The sequence below is a fragment of the Paroedura picta genome, chromosome 1, assembly GCF_049243985.1.
Source record: "Paroedura picta isolate Pp20150507F chromosome 1, Ppicta_v3.0, whole genome shotgun sequence".
NCBI lineage: Eukaryota > Metazoa > Chordata > Lepidosauria > Squamata > Gekkonidae > Paroedura > Paroedura picta.
This window is the reverse complement of record NC_135369.1, coordinates 122,369,547-122,388,675: the sequence shown is the minus strand read 5'-3', so window position 1 is coordinate 122,388,675 and position 19,129 is coordinate 122,369,547. Positions and strand designations below refer to the sequence as shown.

The following is a 19,129-nucleotide window of genomic DNA, read 5'->3' as shown; positions in this document are numbered from 1 at the left end:
TACCATGCTGATGTTTGCACTGTCCCTGCCTAGCACTGCATGGCTGCTGGAGAATGTCTAATGTATCAAGGTGGTATTTATTTGTTTTCACATTTATTTATGCACACAAAGTTGGCTGAGAGGAAGTTAGACCCAATTGTAGAAGATATGTTTTGCTACTATTCAGACCACTTCTGAGGGAAAAAAAGAAGTTTGCCTTTTCGCCAGCATCCTCCTTCCTGAGATCTGATCTTTCTTCCATTTGCTTCATGTGTGCCCCTCCATGATGAACTGCTATGGGGAGTGATAGGATGATCTTTGAAGGTGCTGTTGTGTTCCCTGGTTGCTGCCTGGTGTACATATCCCATTGCCTGGCAAAAGGGAACTTGGCTGTACGGAGGCATTAAAATCCCATTTCTGAAGGTATCTACCACTCTGGAGCTCCTGCTGCTCATGCCACCAGGTGTGGGATCTTTTCTGCCGGCTTCTGATGCTCTGCCTTTGTTTAAAGTGACATCAGGAATTCCTGGCCTCACTGGTAGGTGGTGGTTGGCTATGCTCACATCCGCCACTCATGGGACAGCAATTATCTACTGCTGCTTTAATTGGTGGGCGTTGCTGGGGATTTTGGTGTGCTTTATAGTATCTACATGTCAAGGAAGGGTTTTGTAGATTTCTTTCCCCTCTGCTGAATGGTCACAGGATGCCAAGTAGCAGTGCCTGTGCTGTGGTAGCATTCTGTCTGCTAGCATCAGAGCACCATGGACAGTGGGTTCTTGTGATGTAGCTGCTTTTCAGCACAGTTAAAGGCTCATAATGAATTACAAAAATGCACATACCATTTTATTTTATTCAATTTTACTATGGTTTCCATTAATTAAACAAAATGATTTCCAATTAAAAAAAAGCACCATGACCACATAATTCCTTTTCTTTTTATACAGTTATACAAATATTCTAAATACACATTTTGTCAAGATGATGGCAAATAAGATTTAACTGTACAGTACATAATGAAATATTAAGCATATTTAGAAGCAATAGAAATGTCTATACAAAAGCAAAAATGGAATAAATTTATTAAAGTATTGCAACAGTCCCACAGGTTTGTAACAAAAATGTCTTTGCACAGTTCCTCACAATGCCCGATTAATAGCTAAAGCAAGACAGTGATTTTTAGAAAGTATTTTCAAAATGCTACACATACTACTGTTTGCACAGTCTGATCAAAACAACAAATCTACTTGGAATCAAGCAAAACTTAAGAGAAAATACCCCAACCAACTTTAAAATTGTCTGTATAAAATCGATTGCACATTATTTTACTCAGTTCGAAAAGTAAAAAAGTGTATTTACAAAATATTCTGCAGTCAAAATTATAAAGTGAATGAAATATCTATAAGTAACATGTTCTTATACTGACAGTCTGATAAAACACAATGGTATTTCTTCCTAAGAAGTTTTCAGAACTTCTTTCTCAGAAGTTCACAGGGAAGTATGGAATGGATTTACAAAATGTTAACACAGCTATTTCAACATCTGCATTATAAAACAGTATGTTAAAAAGGCATGAAAATGAATAAAGTTGTACATCTTAAAAAGTGGGAATTCACAGATTAACAAATGTCTTTTACTTTACTTAGGACAAACATTCATTATTCTTCAAAATAAACCATCAGCTAATGAAAATCCTGGACAAAATGAAATTGAAGGGCCATGCATGATAGTCAACAGTGGTAAACACTGAAAAAATAGCACCAGGAATCTTGTGGAAAAGATAATCTAAAACTGGTCAAGTAGTTGATGAAGATAGGGCGCCTTAGATAATTCTCTGTTCACTCTGGACACCTTGAAAAGTACTGGACAGTTAAGAGAAGCACATGGTATTTGTCGATCCAAGCAACCTGTACAGTTCTTGCATATCTGGAAGTGCATAAAACAGGTAAGAGAAAAATACATGTAAGTAGTAAAATTATCATGAAACAGAGCTTCAGTCCAGAAACTGTCTGCCTTTTTACAAGGTCTAAAAAGAAACAAAATAAGAGACTGCTTTACTGCATGAATGTTACTTCGTGTTTGAAGTGTTGAGCCCACACAGGTTCTTATTTTTGCTGCTGGTTAATTCATGTATCCATTACTTAATTTACAGGCTGAATTCTACTGAGAACTACTGCTGTATTCCTCAGATCCCTACATAATGCAGCCTTATGACTATTTGCGATACCCAATCTCTGTGTTTGGATGCAGATCAAATCAAGGTGCCGTCTTAGGATAAGTAGTTTGTTTGTTTGTTTATTTATTTATTTATTATATTTGTATACCGCCCTCCCCGAAGGCTCAGGGTGGTTCACATGAAACAGAACAGAAACAGTACAGATAACTTAGATTAATAATGATGAATGAAACGAAACAACATGCAACATGGGACCATAGAGAAAATTGGACTTATGTCAGTGTGCTTTCTACTTAGGAGATTCTGAGAACATCCCAATTGATTATGCTCCAGCTCTCCCATTAGAATACAGAAGATGATTCTCCAAATTCCTTCCTTACCAAGAGGTGATAATTCCTTCAGTTCAATGCTTCCAATACAGCCTATTTTCCAGCTCTTTTGTAGTGCTTTCACAATGCATTTGTGCTACAGGCAAAGCCTGTAAAAAATCTAAACTCCCATCTGCTATGAAGGCTAACCCTTTGTCTGAATTATGGATGATTTTACTCCCTCTCTTGTCTCTGGCACTATAGCCAGTAGGTTATTAATCCACTACTGTCTTGTTGAAGAGGATACTGGCCTGCTGAGGTTTGAATGGTGAGGGCTTCTGGAGGATGAACTAGCTGTTCAGTACATAATATCTTTGAGGCATCCCTCCCAATCCTTGGGCACTATTGCCAAGGAAGCTACAGAGTGGCTGGGGCATCCACTGGTCATTAAGGATGCTTTGTGGCAGTGCATGGAGATTCTTGGTAAAACATATCCTGGATTTGTTAGTTGCTTAGATCACTTGCTCTTAGATTCTCTTTTTCCTATTCCCATCTATCAATCAACCTACCTTTCCTCTGCCCCCCATTTCTAATTTATTATTTATTTACTTCATTTACATCCTGCCTTATTCAATGGGGCCCCATAATAGCTTACATAATTCTCCTCTCCTCCATTTTACATTCAAAACAATCCTGTGAGGCAGGTTAGACTTAGTGTGTGTGTGACTAGTCCTAGAGTGTATCTTCAAATCTGGGTATCAGTTGTTACTGACCTTGTTGAGTCCTCCCTTCAGAGGCAGCAACAGGTCTAGAAAGTGGCCCTTGCCTCACCCTTGCCTTTTATTGACAGAAAACAAAGGGCTGAAAGGTAGCCAATTGTCGTTGTGGCTGTTGAGCAACCCACACAATGGGTACTGCAGAGGACATTTGGGGTTTTAAGTTACAGATGCTGCTTCTATTTTTGAATTTTTAAAACCCGCCTGCACTAGTGCATTGTTTTTTAGATTTTAGATTTCAGATTTTCTCAGGTTTGCAGAAAGATCAACCGTATATACTCGCATGTAAGCCGACCTGCATATAAGCCGAGGCACCTAATTTCACAACAAAATGCTGGAAAATCTTACTGACTCACATATAAGCCAAGGGTGGTGTTTGGATAGTGGCTTTCCCCCTTCCCCTTTCCTTCCCTTCCCTTTTGGGCAGGATCTTTTTTTCCTTCCCCCCCCCTCCTCCCTCTTCCCCTCTGATTCCTCTTGCCTTTTTATATCCAATCCTGTGCTCCTTCTGTTCCCTCCACTTTTAATTCCTTTCCTCCTTCTGCTCTCTGCTCTCCCTCTGAGACAGAGGCTCCAGATCTTCCTGCAGAACTTCCTACAACACGTGCTAGCCTCGTGCTACCCTCTCCTTAGGGCAGGGAGGGGGAAGGTGGAGACTGCTCTCCCCTCCCACTGTCCCTCCCGGGTTTGCTGCTTTGTTCATGCTTCTGTTCTTCAGGCAAGTATACTTGTCTCCCACCCCACCCTCCTTTCTGACAGCTTTTAAAAAATACTCACATATAAGCTGAGGTGGACTTTTTCAGCTTAAAAAAAGGGCTGGAAAACTCGGCTTATATGCGAGTATATGCGGTACCTTATCTGTTCATGAACCAAACTTCTGGATTTAAGTGTCTATATGAATTAGACATATTGATAATAAATGAATACAAAGAAATAATAGCTGGGATTTAAAATATTTTACCCTCAGAAGAGCTTAGTAATTCTACACTCTTACTGTTTAAAATAAATGCGAGAGTTCATGACCCTACTGTTTTTCCTCCATACCTTGGTCAGGTGTTCATATTTACGCTCCAGCTCTCTGATTTCTTGATTAAGAATCACCACTACATGCTGTGGCTGACTCCTGCATTTACTGCAGATTCCATGCTGAGTCAGTTCATCGCAAACTGGACAATGCAGAGTAGTGAAATACTGGGAAATTGTTCCTTTACGGCCTTCTTGCTCACTGTGGGAAGGGGTGGCAGCTTTCTGAATCTATAGGAAAAAATTATATGGTAGAATACAAATGAATGATAACTTTCTCTCATGCTAAGGAAAATTTTAGGAAAGGTAGTTTATTTAATGTAACAATTCCCCAAATCACTTTTTTTGAGTCTTAGCAATATATGTCATTAAGAAATACCAAATATATAAATTAAAAAAAATCTTATCTTTTACTTATTTGAGGATACTCAATACATATCAAGAAGCCTACTGGCACAAAAACTTCTACATATCAAGGAAGGGAGCAGAGGATGCCTATAATGCTACTTGGGTGGCTCTCCTCATCTTTAAAGTGCAAGGATCAGGACAGGCACCTGGGATAGAACTACATGGGTATATTGACAGAGAGAGGAGACATGGAATACAGGCAAAATGGGTCAACACATTCTGTAGAAATCTGCATGGCAAAGAAAGGTACCCATTTACAAAAGGTACCCCATTAGATAAATGTTTCCTGTTACTTACCCTTGGTAATTCATGATACCAGCTAAAAACATCTATGCCAACAAGTGACAAAATTCTAGCCAATGGAGGAAGAATTTGCTTTGTGATGTAGTAAGTTGCATTGAGCCTTAGGTTAGAATCTTGCAAAACCTCAATGGGTCGCTTTACTAACTGTATGAGAGGTAATCCTGGAATGCCATACACTATTACATAAGGCACTCTTTCACCAACTCGTGGCTCAGACCGCCGATCATATGCAAGCATCCTCCTATTTAGAGAGAAAAAAATTAATCTTAGAATCTATTTCTTAAATATGAGAGATATGGAATGCATTCAGAATTGGGCACATCTAAAGAGTTTGTTTATGAAACATTTCATTTCTTATATATCCCTGTAATCAACCATTCTTTTAATCTGGACAAAGATGACATTTTCTCTTTTTTACACATACACACAAACACACACACACATACTTTCATTTTATTAAGCAGGCTTCAGATGTGAATGGTTGGACATATGTCTAAATACACATGGATTCGAACAGCGTGTTTCATTTGCCCTTTTGGGAATGACACACAATAAATCTGTAATAGAATATACTGCAATTTACATTGTGCTGCCAAACTGCAGTACTGTGATGCCTGACAAAGCTGCAAATGGAATAATCACCCATTTATGTAGACTGAGGGGCCTCCTCAAGGTTAAGACCTGGTTAGTCACCCAGCCCAGACAGTAAGCCTCCAGATTTTGTTTTCCTGTCTACTTCCTTGCTCACAATGATTTGTTTGAAGAGCTGGAACATCTTACTACCCGAAGAAGTCATGGCTTACAATTAAATAACAGCATTTTATATCCTTATATGGAGAAGTCCTGCTTGAATTTGCTATAAAACTCACATTATGATAGTTATTTAATAATAGCCTTAAAATCTTTCAATGCTATTATGTGCCTTATTACCTTGTGATTTCTAGGGCTGGAACACAGGCTCCAGGTCTGTAAGCAGAACTTCCTCTGTACTCCTTCGCAAAGATGAAGTCTTGCATGCTGGCCTTTCCTTCTAATAACTTCATGCATTGATTCTGTACAAACTGCTTGATCTGACTAATATCTCGTGTTTCAAACAGCAGTTTGATAGAACGCTCAAGTATCTAAAAACAAACACAAGTGTCTGAAATCCCGTTCTGTAAACAACTATTAAAAAATAACTGTTTAAGGATAAAATGTTGTCGTTTTGCATCCTTCAACATTCAGGGCCATTCCGCACGACTTTAATGTAGCATAAGGCTTGCAAATTGTAAACGCTACTAATTTGCAGTTCCACAAAACATCGCACACAATCTGCCACACTCCTGAAACAGTCCCGCAAAAAGCGATTCATTGTAGCGCTTAAAGGGAAATTGGGAAAAGCGGATTCACCCTCTGAAAAGCGCTACACTCTTGCAAACAATCTGCAACAGTAGTGAAAAAAGACCTGTGGGTTCCCATTGTTGTGGTTCCAACAAAGTCCCTCCCCCTGGCTCTCTCCTCCGAACTTCCGGCGAAGCAATCGCCATTTTTCTTTTTTCTCGGAACGAGCAGAAAGCAACGAACCAGTGAGCCTTCATTCACCCAGCTTCTCCGGCTACAGTCCCTCCATAGAAGTGCTTTAAAGCTCCCCTAAGTCCCCAAGCACAACACAGCCCCGTTTGCAATTTCCCTTTATTTTCGGCCGAAAATCACGCCTGTGTGTGTGTGGGGGGCATTTTTCTTTTCACTCGGGGGGAGCGTGGTAATGATGAATCGCCAGATCACATGCCAGCTGCCAGCTAGATGGGTCTCTATGTTAGGAAGAATCAAGGCATATTCGTTGCAACGTGTGTGTTTTTCTTTTAAACCTGTTCTTAAAGGGAAAGGGGCTTTCCCGGGGCATGATAACAACCGCCCATTGGCTGTACATTTGATTGACGGCCAGGGGTGGGACAAAGCACAGAAAAAATCGCTTCCTTTCTAGCGATTTTTGCGAGACCAGAAACCTGTGGGAAACGAATGAAACGCTACTGAATTCTACTACAAAGGCAGCTATGTGTAACGCGGAGATTGCACTTTTAAAAATAGCATTTCCACTTTCTGGAACCAATTGGCAACATTGGTCCTTGCGCAGAAAGGCCCTCATTGTTGCTCTGTGGAATAGATTTCCATATAGAGCTGCTACTGCAATCAATCAAGAATGAATTTAAACAACAAAATGCCCCAGTCATTTTACCTTCGAAACAGCAGGGCAAGAATCTCTTCTGACAGTTTCTATGCCTTTGGCATCAAATACTGGGTCCTTCTGGTCCAGTGTTTCATACATGTAACCAACATATCTTTTCTTGGTTTGTAGGATACATGGCAAATAAACCTGTAGGATTAGAACATACTTGGCTTAGACTAGGTATGAATAAATGCAGAAAAATCTCCTCACATTTCAGAAAAGACAGTAGTTAAAAACAGTAGTTAGCTTTCAGCAACACTTTTGATTTAAAACATTTAGGCCTTAAACCGCAGAGTCAGTTGATAAGTTTCTTTCTGTATGCTCAGTTGGACATCTGACTGTTATATTTATGCTGCATATGCATATACATTTTCTTCAGTAATGACAGGAAGGAAAATTCTGCTTGTCCAAAGTTGTGGTGTGTGTATAGTGTCCACTGAACTTTAGGGCAGTAATTAAAAACAATTTTGTTCAGTTTTCTATTAAAAATAGTAGAAAGAAAGCAAATATTTGTTCATTTTTCTATAAAACACTGGTTGTTCAATAGAACAAAATTTCCACCAGACAAGCTGCTATTTATATAAAAGGGTATAGATTACAAAGATCACAGCTGGAATAATATATGCCTCTAGGACAACATATAAGTGGCTGAAGTAAGAATGGACCTTTAACTTTAGAAATAAATTTATAAATAACTAACATTAAAATCAGTCATAATATTGTGATTATTAAAATTATAACAATTATGTTTGAAAAAGTAGATTTTCACTGCATCCATTTACTAATTTTTAAATAAAAGATGGACATTTCTGTAGCCATGTTCTTTTTTGTAAGAGATGACATTTAGATAGATATCTGCTTTAAAGAAGGCAGTCCTGTCTTTAAATTAGATATGTCTTAATATTTCTTTTAAAAAATCTATTGCTATATATGCCCATTATGATCTCTCTGAAAACAGATCATTAATACCTTGTAGTCGAGCAACACTATAAGAATATTTTATGAATAATGCATAATTCTCCTACCTTCTCAAACTTCAGTTTTATTGGCTTAGGATTGGTAGCTGTTACAGCTTCAGCAATTTCTTGGCCAATCTTAAAAGACTGTTCCTTAGTAGCACCTTTCAGAAGTATAAACATGCTGAAATAAAAGGCTGAAGAATCAGATATCTATTTCAAAAATTTCTCAATGGTTAAAGCCACATAAAATGTAGTTTTCTCTTATTAGGACTAAACCCAGAAACTTGTCTACAATGTGACCAAAGCTGATATTTTGAGACCTGTCACATAAAATCATGCAACTATGGGCGACAATTCTCATGAAAAGATAATTTAGATACAACCATGCACAGCTTTTGCACAAGTAGAACTGCTGATAACTGTGAGCTTTCTTTAAGTGATTATTCATACAGAACCATATGAATGAGAGTGTAACGTGCATTGCTTCAAGAGAGAGAGTTATCCCTCTCTCAAGCTATGTACCTAATAATTAGAAAATGGCAAAGGATTAACTTTTAGAACCTTTGAAGGCCCTATAAATGGCAAAGGATTAACTTTTAGAACCTTTGAAGGCCCAGTAAATTGTTAAATGCCATAACTGACTGCTAAGAAAATGTATTTCCCCCAAAGTAAGCCACCTGCTGCAATTCCAGACCATTCCTGTTGGAAAATGTCGCCAACATAGCGAGGGTCTATGCCCACTCTGGAGCAAAAAGTTGGACATTTTGCATTTTCTCTGGTTGCAAACAAGTCTATATTCTCAAAACAAAATCAGAGTCCAGAGGCACCTTTAAGTCCACCAAAGATTTATTCAAGGCGTGAGCTTTCGAGTGCAAGCACTCTTCCTCAGACAATGAATTGACCATCACGACAGTGGGAATATATAAGCTACTTTTACTTTATATTGCCACTGTCATGATGGTCAGTTCATTGTCTGAGGGAAGAGTGCTTGCACTCGAAAGCTCACGCCTTGAATAAATCTTTGTTAGTCTTAAAGGTGCCGCTGGACTCTGATTCTGTTTTGAAGTCTATATTCTGAAAACCCCATTTGGCAAAAAATAGGATTAATATCTGTAAAGGAAGCAAAAGCGTTTTTAATAGTCCTCAACTTGATAGCATTGATATGCATAGACTTCTTCCCAGACCACTCCCCTTGTGCCAGCCTGTCTCTGACATGAGCTCCCCAATCACGGGGTGATATGTCTGTGAACATAAAGATGTCATGAGATATCATACCAAAAGGAACTCCTTTCAAGAGGTTAGAGTGGGGTGTCCATCAACTAAGGGACCTAGAAACTGGTTTAGGGACTGACAGTTTAACCCACTGAGGATTGCCAAGGCAATCTGCAGATCATCTGCAGGAGAGATCGATGAAGGTTCCCTCGCAGGCTCATCAGGTGAGTCCACATCCAGCACACTGGACTATGTCAGATTCAGGCTGGATCGCATGTGGAGGGTTCATTGGCACTGACTGTATGTCGAATTTGAGCCATCGAGAATGATGGGAACCAAGGGTCGATGAATGGGATAACACATAATGCCTCAATCACTCTTGGTGTCTACTCCAGCTTTCCCTGCCCGGGGGCATCATCACTGGCAATGAGACCCATGAAGGAGAACGATCTCTCAAAGTCTCAACCAAACTGCGCCGATGTCTCTTCTGAGACGGTCGCTCAGGCAACAAGAGGACTTCATTCTTGGAGTCAGAGAAACACCTAGCAACTGATGCTGATCCCTGTGCCAAGGAAAAATGTGATGGCGACTTGGCATTGTTAGATCACGAGGCAGCGAGAGGCGAGCAGTGTCAAGAACATCCTCACTCCCAAGGAAGCGTCAGAGTAAAAGCAACTGTTGCTGCCAGTGGGGTTTGGCATTGAGGTGGCGGGGGTAGGGATTGGCGTTTTCTGCCAGTATTCTGATTTTGCAGGGATTTAATGGCCTGCTTTCCCAAAGACTGCTTAGATTTCTTTTTCAGGTTTTTAAGGGGTGATTCAAATGCCACCCATTTGTCCTTATCCTTCTTTTTGAGTGGATTTACTCGGAGGGGGCATCAAGGAAGTAGATGGGGTCAGAGGACAACCTCAAGGGGACAAATTCTGGCTATTGACTGTGTACTTGGCCCCTGAGAGCACCTTTTCATAAAGAGCCTCCCATCTCTAGTTTTGGGTGTCATATTTTTACAAGCCTTACAGGAACCTGTTATATTACCCTCACCCGAATATTAGAGGCAGCTGGAATGGCCATTGTTTTGAGCCATTTTGACCCCACATTCCATACGCTTCTTAAAAAGAGCCATTAAGGAATCCATTCTTCTAATATATTTCCATAATAGAGGTTGTTTTTCCATCAGAACCTCTGAAGAAAACCATAGTTTCCTTTTTTGACCAAGTAACAGGTTTGCTGGATCGTGGAAATTCGGTTGATGTCATTTACTTGGATTTTAGTAAAGCTTTTGACAAGGTTCCCCATGATGTTCTGATGGATAAGTTGAAGGACTGCAATCTGGATTTTCAGATAGTTAGGTGGATAGGGAATTGGTTAGAGAACCGCACTCAAAGAGTTGTTGTCAATGGTGTTTCATCAGACTGGAGAGAGGTGAGTAGCGGGGTACCTCAGGGCTCTGTGCTTGGCCCGGTACTTTTTAACATATTTATTAATGATCTAGAGGGACTATTCATCAAGTTTGCAGATGACACCAAATTGGGAGGACTGGCAAATACTCTGGAAGATAGAGACAGAGTTCAACGAGATCTGAACACAATGGGCAAATGGGCAAATGAGAACAAGATGCAATTTAATAAAGATAAGTGTAAAATTCTGCATCTGGGTCAGAAAAATGAAAAGCATGCCTACTGGATGGGGGATACGCTTCTAGGTAGCACTGTGTGTGAACGAGACCTTGGGGTACTTGTGGATTGTAAACTAAACATGAGCAGGCAGTGTGATGCAGCGGTAAAAAAGGCAAATGCCACACACTTTTCTTGGATGCTTTAGGATGCTTAGGGCTAATTCTGCGTTGAGCAGGGGGTTGGACTAGATGGCCTGTATGGCCCCTTCCAACTCTATGATTCTGTGATTCTGTGATCACAGCTTGCTAATAAGATGTCCTCTCTCACAGGTGGCAAGAAGAGAACTGAGGGAAGAGTGCTGGCCCCTCTCATACCATGTGACTTTGGGTGGGAAAGTCACTTTCTTCTCCCTGGTTAGGGGATTAGCATTCCTGGGAGTGTTTTTTCTATAGATTTATAGCTTGCCAGCTCCTCTCCATGGTAGGCTGGCATCATTGCAGCCCCAAGTGTGCCTGCACAGAAGTTATGAAGGTGAACAGAACTGTTTTCAAGAGAAGGGAACATTCTTGCATATCAGTGTGGTTATCCAACCTCAGAGACTTAATAATGGTTATTACTTTTTTTAAAACACTGAGGAATAGAGGAGAGGAGAAAACTAGGGGCCATTCCGCATTCGTCCAAAATAGCACAATGGTTACTAATTGAAATCACTACAGTTTTGCCGTTATGCACAACGTCGTTGACAATCTGCCACACTCCTGAAACCGATCCACAAAAAGCGCTTCGTTGTAGAGCTTTCAGGGAAATCCCCAAAAGTGGATCCACCTTCCGGAAAGCGCTACACTCCTGCAACCAATCTGCAACACTAGCGGGAAAGTTCTGTGCATTACCATTGTTGCGGTTTCTGCAAAGTCCCTCCCCCTGGCTCTCTCCTCTGATCTTCCGGCGAAGCGATCGCCATTTTTTTTTCTCCGAACGAGTGGAGATCAACGCACCGGCGAGCCTTCGTTTACCCAGCAAGGCTTCCCTGGCTGCAGCCCCTCTGTTTAAAGTCACCAAGCACAAGCAGAGTCCCGTTTGCTGGTTTATTTTCACTTTATTTTTCACACTGTTTTCGGCCGAAAATCGTGCCCGTGAGGGGGGGGATTTTTTTTCCACTCGGGGGGGGGGGGAGCGTGGCAACGATGAAACGGCAGCTCAAACATCACCTGCTAGCTGGATGGGTCTCTCCGTTGCATATTCGTTGAAACTGGTGTGTGTGTGTGTTTTAAAAAACCTTCCTTAAAGGGAAAGGGGCTGTTTGGGAGCATGATAATGGCCGCCCATTGGCTGCTTGACGGCCAGGGGCGGGACACAGCTCAGCAATAGCGCTTCCTTTCTAGCGATTTTTGCCGAGACCGGAACCCTGTGGGAAACGATAGAAACGCAACTGAATTCCACTACAAAGGCAGGTATGCGTTATGCCGAATTCCACTATTTAAAATGGCGATTTTTCGTTCAGCAAACAATTTGCTACATGGATCCCGGTGCGGAATGGCCCTTGATCTTGGACTTCTTCACAATGCAACTTCCCAACCCTGATAACTTCTCTTTCTCTAATGAAGACTCTGGGGTTCAAAAAACAGGTCCTATCCTTTCTATTGTGTATGCTGAATTTATACTGATTCAAATATTTGATACTGGTATGCTTAGGCTGTTAATGTGCCTTCTCCTACCTAAGCAGCTACACTTATAGCTGGTAGTCTAAAAAAGGGAGAAAAAGAGATTCAGACTTCATGCAAAGTCTGCCTTAATACTGGAGCACTGGAAAAACCTGCACAGCAGCTGACACATGCCCCAAGCTGGTGAAAGGGAGTGGAAAGTGAGCTCATTACATAATGCTGTTTAATACTGAACATGGAAAAGCAAGGACATAACCCTGACTACCAAATGTAGATTGGTTAGGTCTATCAGATTTCACACTTTTGGCCGTGAAAGTTGGATAATGAAAAAATTGGACAAGAGACGAATTGATTCATTTGAACTTTGGTGTTGAAGAAGGCTTCTGTGGGTTCCATGGACACCAAAAGTCACAAATAAGGAAATACTACAGCGCATAAAGTCTGATGTATCATTGGTAGTCAAGATCACAAGACTCTGGCTCACTTATGTTGGCCATATCATGCAATCCAACTCAATGGAGAAAGGTATTATGCTAGGATTGGTCAGTGGAAAAAGGAATCCAGGCAAAGAGAATGGTGGTTGGACATGATTGGAATGGACATCGGCCAGAACACTGCACAATTGAGGGAGGCAAGCAGAATCAGGGATTGTGGTGACAGCTGTACTATGGGATAGCCAAGAGTCAGACATAACTGAATGGCTGACAATGACAACAACAACAACAAGTCTTCCCAAATGAACCTTTGTTGTGTAAATTACCTGTCTGTATCTCCATACACAACTCGTGCTCCCCATTTTTTGGTATCATTCACCAGTTTTATTGCTCGCTCCAAAGTCTCTCTGGCCTTGTGCACAATACTGTCACCAATCTGTAGATTAAAGATTTTAAATAGCATTTACAAAAGTTTCATGACTCAATGAAGATCTGAATATGGACCTAGTCCAGCTCTGTAATCCTTACCCTACACTGGCTTTCCTTTCTATTCATTTATTTAAAACACTTTTGTTCTGCCTTTCCATCTGTCCACAAGGTGGCAAACATAAAGAACATTTTAAAAACAGAGCAATTAAAGGTATACCTAAAATTATAAAGTAATTCAATTAAAAACGCGAACAACCAGCACCAGAAGGATGGCCAGTATTAGTTACCGAAGGTATACCAGATGGAACAAATGAAAAGTCTTTACCTGCTGGTGGAAGACATTGATAGAGGGAGACAGATGAATCTCCCTAGGGAGAGAGTTCCAAAATTTGGTGCCATTACCAAGAAGGCTTTTTTTGGGGTTTGTTGTTGTTAGGTGCGAAGTCGTGTCCGACCCATCGCGACCCCATGGACAATGATCCTGCAGGCCTTTCTGTCCTCTACCATTCCTCGAAGTCCATTTTTAAATCTTTAATAAAATGTCCTCATGAGAACACACTTAGAAGAGAATTATTACTCCTGGTTGGCATGGCTGACAATTAGCTATTCCCTTATACTTAATTTACTTTGTTTTCTTCCCCCTAAATCTTAGCATTTTAATTACTCACCTCTACGCATGGCATCCTTCCAGAAAAATTAGCTGAAGTATAACCAAAAGTGACATTAGCAATAAGCTTAAGGCCAAGCTGCCGCGCATCAAGCATTCGAGTGATAGCTTTGTCGTGCTTGTAAGTTTTCATTGACTGCTTCACCATTATTCTAGTCTTCAGAATTTCTTCTAGCATTCTTGGCAATACACCCTTTCTTACAGAAGGCTGCCACAAAACAAGGACAAAAACATTAGGTATCTTCCTCTCCATTTGACTATTTCCACATTAGGAGACATACCCTCACTTAAGATTTCCTTTGTAGTTGACTCTAAGCTTTCCACCTTTGGTCTTTCCTCCTCTCCTTTCCCAGGCTGAAATTTGCAATATGATTTCTGCATCTGAGTCCGATGAAGGCAGCCTCCCATCATGCTTTGCTCCTATCCTTTTCAATTTTTTTTTGCAAAATGGTGCGTTTGCATCTTTCTTTTTGTGCGTTCCATAATTCTACCATTCTGTTCCTTCGATCGTCTTCCCCCCTTCCCCCCAAAGTGTATTGAATGTATTAAAAAAACCCACTATGATCATGCTACAACGCTGCTGTGCAAGACTGCTTTTTTAATACGTAGAAACAGCATTGTAATGTGATCACTCCCTTAAAAAAAAACCTGATCGGGTGGCAATAATAGGTTTCTAAAACTCTTACTGGGTTATGGACTGATTATTGGAGATTGACCATGATTTTGCTTATTAGTTTGCTTTTATCTCTCCTTCAGTTACTCTATCACCAGGGGTTTGTCATAGTAAGGAATGGTGAATATGATGAGCTGAAAGCCAAGATGATAACCGATATGCTGTAACTTGAAAATATTGGAAGTCTCACAATAATTGAAGAAGACAGGGAAAACGGGGAATTGAGTAACCCAGGAACCCATTCTGATTGTGTTCAAATGAGAATTGACTACTAGAAGAATAAATGAATATTTGATTTGACTTTACATGCTTGTGGAATTTTGAATCATATTTGATATACAAGGAACTGACAGCCCTATTGGGATTTAAATACAGCTTGGCCTTAAAAAACAGGGGGTCCAGTTTTAAACAAAATCTAAACTTTAAGTTCTCCCCCCATAAGAATCAGAATCACACAGATTTGGAAGAGACTACAAAGGGCCCTACCTTCCAGTCCAGCCCCTACCTTCTCGGGTGTTTGAAAATTACACACTCATTCAATCTCCTCCTAGAGGTCTAGAGGCCGTAGGAGGAAGGTCACAGGCCTAACATGTCTGGGAAATTATAGATAAGTTATATGAAAATGCAAGAAGTGTCTGACATAAAATGGGGGAACTGTAATGCTTAGTGACAGAGGAGAACAAATATACTGTGGCCATCTCAGAAACTTGGTGGGATACTGCGGTTCCTGGATATATCAGCATCTATCTATACATCATTCTACCCCAAATCTTCCTGAATTTCTAGGAGAATTCAACACCCACAACAGACATTCTACGAACATATCGGTTTTAATCTGTCACTATTTAAATTAAATTTACTTCTAATTTTTATCTATTGTAATTTGTATTTTATTTATTTATTATTTATTTAGTTATTATATTTCTATACCGCCCTCCCCGGAGGCTCAGGGCGGTTTACATCAAACATATAAATAATACATGGAATAATACATATATTTTGTTGTACACCTCCCTGAGCTAGCTTGCTGGGAGGGTGGTCTAAATATTTAATGAACTAAACTATATCAGAGGAATAACGTCAGAGAGGGTATATAGTGGCTCTATGTCCGAGAGGGTATATAGTCCAGTAAAATCTAAGAAAAACAGATTCACTTCTTACAGAAACGCTATGGATGGAAATAGTGGGTCCAAAAGGAAGAGAAGATCCATCTCATTTACTATAATCTTCCTTCTTGTTGTTCTGAAGGCGGGGCAGTCTGATGTCTGGGATGAAGCCCCTCCTCTGCCAGAGCTTCATCCCAGGTGTCAGACTGCTCCACCTAGGACCACTGGAAGAATGCTAGCAGATGGACAAATGCTAGCACTGTGGGACTCTTCCAAGCACATGAGGGAGAGTCTGCCCTGCAAAGGACTCCAGCTGGAGTCATTAAATGTGTCTGAAAAGGATGAAAAATCACAGGCCAAGATAGTGAAGGCTACAAAACATTCTAAAGTGCTTCCTATCCAATTGGTGCTGGAAAAGTAACTGGAAGAAGGGGGCACATAATGTTAGAGCACATGATGCCCTGGCTGGGAAAGCCCACCAGTACGATGACTTTGAAAGGGGCAGGGGCTTCTTTTAGGAGTTTTTGACTAGGAAAAAAAATGTAGGGCTGCACTGAAACCACAAGATGAAAGTCTCTCAAATATTTACCATTCTTCCAATTTTACTAGGGGCCAAGCCTGTTGCATTCAGGAATACAATGGGCGCTAGATTAGGTAGGTGGAGTGGAAGAACTCTGCGGACAGCCTCCCCCTCCCCCCAGGAAATGGAAAGGCTTTATGCAGCTGTTATGGAACTCACCATCAGAGGCAGCTCTCATGCAGCAAGGATCTGCAGGCTCTGAGTCTCAGAGGGAAGTGGATGGAGGAGGGGGTGGTCAGGGGTGGGGGAAGGAAGGTGATTGGCTGGCTGCTGAACAGAAAGGCAAGCCAGTTGGAGGAGGAGGCACTCAGGGCTGGACAGCTGCCCTGAGAGGGTGTTAAGCGCTCCATCAAAAACAAGCATATTCCTATAGCTTTCCTCTGTCCAACTTGCTGTTCACATTGGGACTCCTCAGAACAAGTCATTTTTCCTGCTCTTTCCTGCTCTATGATTTGGTTTCATAATGATACAATATATATATGACTATAGACTTCACTGGCAATTACTATCAAGAAATAGAATTGGAAAAAAGTTGGAAAGTGTCATACAGACCACCTAGTCCAACCCCCTGCTCAATGCAGGATCAGCATAAAGCATCCAGGATAAGTATCTGTCCACCTGCTACTTAAAGACCATCAGTGTGTGTGTATGTGTGTGTGTGAGGGGGGGGGCTCACCACCTCATTTGGCAGTCGATTGCACTGCTACTCTGACTGTGGAAAAAGTTTCCCCCCTATCTAGCCAATATTGTTCTTCACTGTGGCTCCTATACCTCTGCTGCCAACCTTTCTCTGCCTCCTCGGTGACAACCTTTCAAATACTTAAAGACAGCAATCATGTCCTCACTCATCCTCCTCTTCTCCAGGCTGAACATTCTCAAGTCCCTCAGCCTTTCCTCTTGGTGCTTGGTCCCCAGGCTCCAGGATGATTGACGTTGCTCTACTCTGAACCCTTTCAAGAGAAACACAACAAAATCTGAGTCCAGTGGCACCTTTAAGACCAACAAAGATTTATTCAAGGCATGAGCTTTCGAGTACATGCACTCTTCCTCAGACAAAAGCTCATGCCTTGAATAAATCTTTGTTGGTCTTAAAGGTGCCACTGGACTCAGATTTTGTTGTGTTACTTCAGATCAACATGGCTACCCACTTGAATCTTTCAAGAGAGACTGTAGCTGCTGTGAACTGGGCTGCAAAGTCAGGGTGTTGTTTCAATTCAGCATTAATTTAAATGTTATGACAACATGCTCTAAGACTAAAAGTAGACAAGAAGTTTAACTGGTGCAGAATGTAGTAGCTCAACTGTTGTAAGGATCTGGCTATATTTTATTAATATAATTAATATTATAACTACTAATTTCCAGGTAAAATTTCAAGTGCTACTTTAAAGGAAAGATACAGCTTACATCTAAGATATTTACAAAAGTTCCTTTTGATGCTATCTTTAATTTATTTTTAGTAATGGAATGGAATTTAGACAAAACCCAATAGCACCACTGTAAATGTAACATAATCATTTGGAATACAGTATTACCTTGACAAAAGCAATTCCACTAGGTGATACTGTTATATCATGCCGAAGCTGATACAGTAAATCTGGAGTTATTCTCAGAGATGTGCAGCCAAATTTAAATTCCTCATATCTGCAAAAAAAGAGGACAATGAATGAACACAGAGCAACTGTACATACCAACTACTGCTTCTATTCTATTGTAACACAGTTTGGATGCTCCATTCTATGCATTATTTAGAGAAACTATGGCTGTATAATGACTATTTCTACTTTCTCTGCATGACTTCCTCAGCCCAGCTGCATTATCAACACCTTACAGAGATAATTGTGATGCCACTTTTGGATTCTCATTCTTCCTTCCTCTCCTCCTTGAGTGCATCTAGGAAATTAAAACACTTATGTGGCAAACCATAGATACATGCTCAGGGCAGTTTATATGAAACATGGGGGAACAGGAAACAACACAATATAATGTGGTAACCATGGCAGATGAATTACAATAGTAACAGCAATAACAGAGAGAACAGTGGTTAACAACCTTAACAATTTAACAAAACCATGGTTCAGGGTGTTTGATTCATGGGGAAGGAGGTTCAGGGGGCCCAATGGACCTCAATCAAATGCCTTGCAGAAGAGCTCCTTTTTGCAGGCCCAATTGTGGAATTGTTCTAGCTCTGTCACGGTCCTGATCTCCACTGGAAGTTCATTTCACCAGGTGGGGACCAGGACAGAGAACACTCTGGCCCTGGTTAAGGACAGGCAAGCTTCCTTGATTACCAGCCAGTTGGAGGTGGGGGAGTGTAGAGCTCTTTGAGGGGTGTAGGCAGAGAGGCAGTCCCTTAAAAACACTGGGTTCAAATCACAAGTTATAGTTTGTTCTGTTCTCTAAACTTGAACATCAACTGTAGTTAGAATCCTGGACTCATTCCACATATTAGATAATGTGCTTTCAATGCACCTTAGAAGTAGATTTTCCTGGTCTGCACAGGAAAATCCAGCTGCAAAAACACACTTAAAGTGCATTATCCAATGTGTGCAGAATTGGTCCTGGTTTGGAATTCAGACAAAATGATAAAGTATGACTTTAGTTAGCTTCCTAGCTACA

General features: G+C 40.8%; 1 protein-coding gene across 2 annotated transcripts in view; it reads right to left on the bottom strand.

Moving 5' to 3' along the window:
* Positions 1 to 811: 811 nt before the first annotated feature.
* Positions 812 to 19,129, bottom strand: part of REV3L (REV3 like, DNA directed polymerase zeta catalytic subunit) — a 109,823-nt gene continuing 91,505 nt past the window's right edge. The window contains exons 24-32 of one of the 2 annotated variants that reach the window (XM_077301886.1): positions 18,046 to 18,154; positions 14,156 to 14,362; positions 13,385 to 13,494; positions 8,202 to 8,316; positions 7,186 to 7,323; positions 5,901 to 6,091; positions 4,965 to 5,211; positions 4,281 to 4,490; positions 812 to 1,902 (exon numbers count right to left, since the gene is read on the bottom strand). In XM_077301886.1, coding sequence (XP_077158001.1) covers positions 1,762 to 1,902; positions 4,281 to 4,490; positions 4,965 to 5,211; positions 5,901 to 6,091; positions 7,186 to 7,323; positions 8,202 to 8,316; positions 13,385 to 13,494; positions 14,156 to 14,362; positions 18,046 to 18,154 — 1,468 coding nt within the window. In that variant the 3' untranslated portion in view covers positions 812 to 1,761. Of the gene's footprint in view, positions 1,903 to 4,280; positions 4,491 to 4,964; positions 5,212 to 5,900; positions 6,092 to 7,185; positions 7,324 to 8,201; positions 8,317 to 9,137; positions 12,369 to 13,384; positions 13,495 to 14,155; positions 14,363 to 18,045; positions 18,155 to 19,129 lie in introns of those variants that run through there. The other variant, XM_077301893.1, reaches the window with a different exon arrangement.